Here is a 5,967-nt window from a genome sequence, read left to right as displayed (position 1 = left end):
TCAAACATTTTTTCTGCCGATACAAAAATTTTGAAAATATTGCCTCTTTTGTTTCCAGCTTTCTGTGGAAATTTCAACTCGTGGGCAAAATGTCCACCTCGGATGACAGAGAAAACAAAATTTACTTTCGTTTGAATGTACATACGCCATTCAACATTGTAGTTTTCATTCATAATTTTAAGTCTTCCCAAAATTATGTAAAATTTCATTAAATTTGTCTATTTTGAATTTTTAAATGTCATAATTTATTTTTTCGATAAATGCTCTCATTTGTTAGGGATTGTACAATGGAACAAAGAACAAAAATCTTTGTTCGCTCAGCAAATTTTGTGTGGTGAATTAAGTAGATATTTCTTAATTAATGGTCGAACAAGGAATAGAGAGCAAATCACGTGCAATGTGAACTTAGCATTACCTTGTCACATTTTACTACATAAAAACAGGTTCCCATTTGTGTATGTACAATGGATTTATAAATACAAATTTTGACAATGAGATGTTGTCAAATGAATAATATTTGAAAAAAATTGTAAACATATCATTCCATGAGTTTACCTCCTTGATTCTACCATGGAGCGTAGTAACTAACATAACTTTCTTTTATATGGTAAAAATAATTCTTTATTTTGTTCGCAAAAACGATTGAATTTAATATGATAATGCCATGTTTACGTTAGAACTTTTTGTGGGGTTAACCTACTTTGAGAGGATTTATTTGAAGTATAAGTAATGGATATGACAATTTTAATCCAAATCCAGTCGGTTAACCCATGGTACAATGAAGAGAAGGTAGGTCAACTTTGAAAAAATTGCAAGTATAGAGGTCTACCTGTTTGGCTTGTAATGTCAGAATTAGTATCAAAACAATAAAAAATCAAACAACTTGTTGCATTTATTTTGAATAAATAATTGAAAACCGCGATAACTGAATGAAAGGTCAACACTTCTTTTCAAAATCATGTACTATATGTCTCTAAAGGATTATTTCGCTACAAAACTCTAGATTTTGTCGATGCATGCGTTGAAATGAACATTTTGAAAACACCCGAATTTGAATGTTTTCTGAACAATTTTTTTGTTATTGAAAAGAAAACACATACATAAACAGAAAAAGATGACGTATTAGGCCAAGAAAATAAAAAAATTGAAATCATATGGTAGTTCTGCCCTACCTTGATATCATTGTACCATGGGTTAACCCATTTATATATGAACGTACTGTAAGCCAAATTAAAAAAATCGTACATTTTATAAAATTGACAAAAAAATATTCAACTTTTCGCTAACTTTTTACAGCAAACGTTTAAAGGTCCCTACGAAGTTTGTCAATAGAATGCACCATGCATGGTACAATCATGGTACAATGAATTCGAGGTAGGGCAGAACTACCATATGATTTCAATTTTTTTATTTTTCTGGCTTAATATGTCAACTTCATTTGTTTATGTGTGTGTATTCATTTCAATAATAAAGAGATTGTTCAGAAAATATCCAAATTCGGGTGTTTTGAAAATGCTTATTGCGACGTATGCATCGACAAAATCTCCAGTTTTTGTCGCGAAATAAACCATAAGAGATATATAGGACATGATTTTGAAAAGAAATGTTGGCCTTTCATTCAGTTTTCGCGATTTTAAATTATTTATTCAAAATAAATGCAACAAGTTGTTTGATTTTTTTATTTTGAATAAATAATTGAAAACCGCGATAACTGAATGAAAGGTCAACACTTCTTTTCAAAATCAAGTACTATATATCTCTAAAGGATTATTGCGCTACAAAAACTCTAGATTTTGTCGATGCATGCGTTAAAATGAACATTTTGAAAACACCCGAATTTGAATGTTTTCTGAACAATTTTTTTGTTATTGAAAAGAAAACACACGTATAAACAAAAAAGATGACGTATTAGGCCGAGAAAATAAAAAAATTAGAATCATGTGGTATCATAGCCCTACCTTGATATCATTGTACCATGGCACCATGGTCCAATGAAGACAAGGTAGGCTAACTTTGAAAAAATTGCAAGTATAGAGGTGTACCTGTTTCGCTTGTAATGTCAGAATTACTATTAAAACAATCAAAACCCCAAACAATTTGTTGCTTTGATTTTGAATAAATAATTGAAAAAACGCGAATACTGAATGAAAGGTTGAAATTTCTTTTCAAAATAATGTTCTATATATCTCAAAAGGTTTATTTCGCAACAAAAACTATAGATTACGTTGCAATAAGCATTTTAAAAACACCCGAATTTGAATATTTCCTGAAATTTTTTCATTATTGAATATAATACACACACATAAACAAATAAAGTTGACATATTAAGCCAAGGAAATAAAAAAATTAAACCATATGGTATCATAGCCCTCTACATTGATTTTATTGTACAATGTGTTTGTGTGTGTACTGTTTTAAGTAAAAAAAATAATTTGAAATTATTCTAAATTTAGATGCAATTGAAATGCGTATTTATTTTTTACTTTATCGTGCAACAAGATATATAATTTTGGGATGAAACAATATTGTCCCTCTATATTGGAGAAATCCCAATATTCCAGTCGTTTTAGAGAGTTTTCCCCAAAGTAGTAATTCTGTGAAAAAAATGTAAAATAAACAAAACTAATTGTTGCAAGCTTAAAAGCCTATTTGATACAATACGTCTCCAGTACAGAGTTGCATTTTTCCTAGTTTCTTTGAAGTAAAACAAACTTTATTATTGAGCCAGGGTCTATACCTAAGCATATGTCAAATATAGTTAGTAGTTTCTTATAAAAGCACATTTGTCAAGTGCGCGCTAATTTTTAATTTTCTTCCAGGCACAAATTTTCCAGTGTCAATTAGTAGTTTATACTTGATGAGTCTCCACTGTCGACGTCGAAATAATCGGCTCGCTTCGATTTCTAGTCAAATGTATTCTTTCGGATTACAAAATACAACTGTGTTTTATGTTTGGAAAAATACAACTCTCGATATTTTTTGTGAATGCACACACACGCACGCATGTTGCAAGTACACAAAAAGAAAAGAAGCAAGAAGGGAAACATAAAAGGAAACACCAACAAATAACATCAATCAAGTTGCATTCATTCCTTGCAAAGTGTATACGAACTATAATTAAATAACAAAGGATATATAAATATTTAAGTAGAGTAAAAAACGCAAGAAAGAAATGATGAAGAAAGTTGTGATAATTTTGCTGATAAGTATGTAAAATGATTTATGTGCAACAAATGTTGATTTTTAATGGCCAAAATTGCTACGTGACTTGTCGTTTCAGTTACCTTGAGTTTCAATTACTACTGCCAAGCGGGAAATGTAGGCAGAGGACGATCTGGCATTTCTAATTCTCGACGCTCTTACTACGGTTCCCAAAATCCAAAACAGCAACAGCCTACACAAGCTCCTGCCATCACGCCGAAGGAATATTTAGACAAGAAATCTGGCTTCTCAACGTTTGGCATAATTGCCATTATATTTGTGGTCATAATAAGTTGCTTAGCCTTCTACTATGGAATCATGTGTTATCCATTCCTGTGTCGAGATGAAAAGAAATATCGCTTTATGGATGTGTCATCGACCATAACAGCTACAACATCCCGTTCGATACAATCAATAGAAAATTTCCCTGAAGACCAAAAGCATGCTCAGCAACACAATAATGAGGAGCATAGATTTAAATAAGGCCGCAACTTGGTTATTTGTGGCCTATGGTGAGAAATCCAGATTGATAGTTTAAGACGATAAGAAGTAATGGGTATAGGGATGTATGTGTATGAAAGCAATTTTCTTATGCAGTAAGATTTTATATTTTTAAATACAATTCTTAGATAGTTTTAGTAGTTTAGGCAATTTTCCTCCCGAAATGCTCAAAGTGAACCGATTGAATGATCACATGGTTATGTGGTAGCCATAATTGTTTTAGAAACTATCCTGTTGCTTCTACCAATATCAATTTATGTACTCCTTTTTTCCTTCATCCACAACAAATTGATTCTGCCAGCATCTGAGTCTGCAAACAACATCAAACCACACAAGTCTAGACTACGTATTTATTTCTTAACAAGCCCTCATCGCTCACATCTTTACTTCTCTGAATTGGTTTCACTGTTTAAACCTTAGAGCCATTGTTACTTTTGTATGTTTTCAGTTTGTAGCCGTAGTCATCGATGAAGCGTTGTTGGTAATGTTGTGATAGTTGTTGCTATTTTTGGCTTTACGTACGCCATGTATGTATTTCTGTGCGTGTATGTGTGTTAGTGTGGCTTATTAATCCCCATGTTGACCTCAGTCTATTTGTCTGCTTATTTATTTTGTTGTTGTTTTTATTGTATTACTCAGTGAGAAGAACGTTGTTTGTGGAATGTCAGTGTTTGCTCATAACCAGTCTTTGATTTATTTTAACTCAGGTATCAAATCGAAATTCAGTTAAATATTTTCTTTGTTTGTTGCATTCCAAGTAAATGTATACGGGCCCATAGGATAATATTATCATTTGAGGGAATATCTGGAATTTGGATCAACTTTGTAAAAATTCACTTTTCTAACCGTAAACTGATACAGCACAAGAAACAGTTCCACAATACGAAGTAATAGCAGGGTTGCAATGGGCAGTCTATATAAAACATGTGCACCTTGGATAAAGTATTATCGTTGTCATTTTGTCTGTAGACAACAACCTCTCGAAATTACTGTGGATATCTCGATTTTTAAAAATCTCATATATCACATAAAGCAGACACTAATTTCTCCTTCTAAGAAAGAATGCATTGACATATAGGAACATATGTATGCCCGACTATCTCTGTGAAATGCAAAAACCATTTTACATTTTATTTAATTCCAATTGAATGTTCTCTTTAATTTTCCTTTCAAATACCCCAACTTCTTTTTTTACGTAAAGAAACAACGCCACCCTTTTTATACCTACTTAATAATATTGTGATTAGACATTCTTAACAAAGTCTCGATACGTTCGAATACAATCCATTTATTTATTATTTGAGTTTTTTTAAGTCTATCCATTAGACAGATAGATATAAAGTAGGTTGTTTACAAAAATAAGATAAATACCCAACTCCTTGTAGTTTTTTACTCCTATAGAATTTAATTATTGCTCATGTGTAATAATTATACTTTTAAGAAAATACAATGGCATTTAGTCGAAAGAATTTACAAAACAAAATTGTATAAGATCAAATTATATAATGCTTTTTGGAATATTTACAAATTTATTTATAAGATTAGCTGTTAAGAAATTTTTAAATTGCATATTTTGATAGTTTTTTATACATTTTTATACACACATATACAAATTTTTACAATAAAATAAAAATAAACTTTTGTAGAAAAATTAAAAAAAAAACAATGTCTATGGTCGTTCAATTTTTCTAAAATACTTTAAATTAACAAGCAAACTTAAAACAGATTTATCATCATTTCGATGGTGTAATTACTACCTGAAATACTTTCCACTTCTTAAAAGTACTGTTATATTGATGGTAACACTTATGATACATTTTTTATACCCTACGCCACATAGTGATAAGGGTATTATGCCTCTGTATCTCTTGAGTCGATCTAGCTATGTATGTATGCCCGTCCGTCCGTCTGTCCATGTTAATTTGTAATCACTCTACAGGTCGCAATTATGGCCCGATTCTCACGAAATTGAAAATGTAGGTGTGGTTAGTGTCAGAATAGAACCCTATTGCTTTTGGAGATAATCACATAATATTTAGGGGTTGAAATGGACCAAATACTGCAGTTGCTCTACAGGTCGCAATTAAAGACCAAACGACGCGAAAGTAAGCAGATCTTAGGGTTGGGCAGAAGTCTTCCAATTTTAATGGTCATCGGGTAATACTTAGTGGGTAAAATAGACCATAACATTTGTGTTAAATAAAAGTCAAATTTTTCATTAAACCGCGAATATTTTTAAATCCGACGAAATCACAAATAGACGAA

The 5,967-nt window shown here is 31.3% G+C and overlaps 1 protein-coding gene across 1 annotated transcript; it reads left to right on the top strand.

Annotated features, from left to right (window-relative positions):
• Positions 1–2,964: 2,964 nt before the first annotated feature.
• Positions 2,965–5,368, top strand: LOC101897928 (uncharacterized). Its single transcript, XM_005187610.4, has 2 exons — positions 2,965–3,206; positions 3,281–5,368. Exons 1-2 carry the CDS (start codon positions 3,173–3,175, stop codon positions 3,682–3,684), a joined length of 438 nt encoding a protein of 145 aa, XP_005187667.2. The 5' UTR covers positions 2,965–3,172; the 3' UTR covers positions 3,685–5,368.
• Positions 5,369–5,967: the final 599 nt, after the last annotated feature.

This window comes from Musca domestica, unplaced genomic scaffold, assembly GCF_030504385.1.
Source record: "Musca domestica strain aabys unplaced genomic scaffold, Musca_domestica.polishedcontigs.V.1.1 154, whole genome shotgun sequence".
NCBI classification, from domain to species: Eukaryota; Metazoa; Arthropoda; class Insecta; order Diptera; family Muscidae; genus Musca; species Musca domestica.
The sequence above is the reverse complement of the archived record's forward strand: the minus strand, read 5'-3'. Positions and strand labels throughout refer to the sequence as shown.

Bases quoted from the DNA above. Each gene is read 5' to 3' on its own strand.
- LOC101897928 (XM_005187610.4), top strand. From the start codon at position 3,173: ATGATGAAGAAAGTTGTGATAATTTTGCTGATAA. The intron at 3,207-3,280 runs GTATGTAAAATG...TTGTCGTTTCAG, and splicing joins TGTGATAATTTTGCTGATAA to TTACCTTGAGTTTCAATTAC.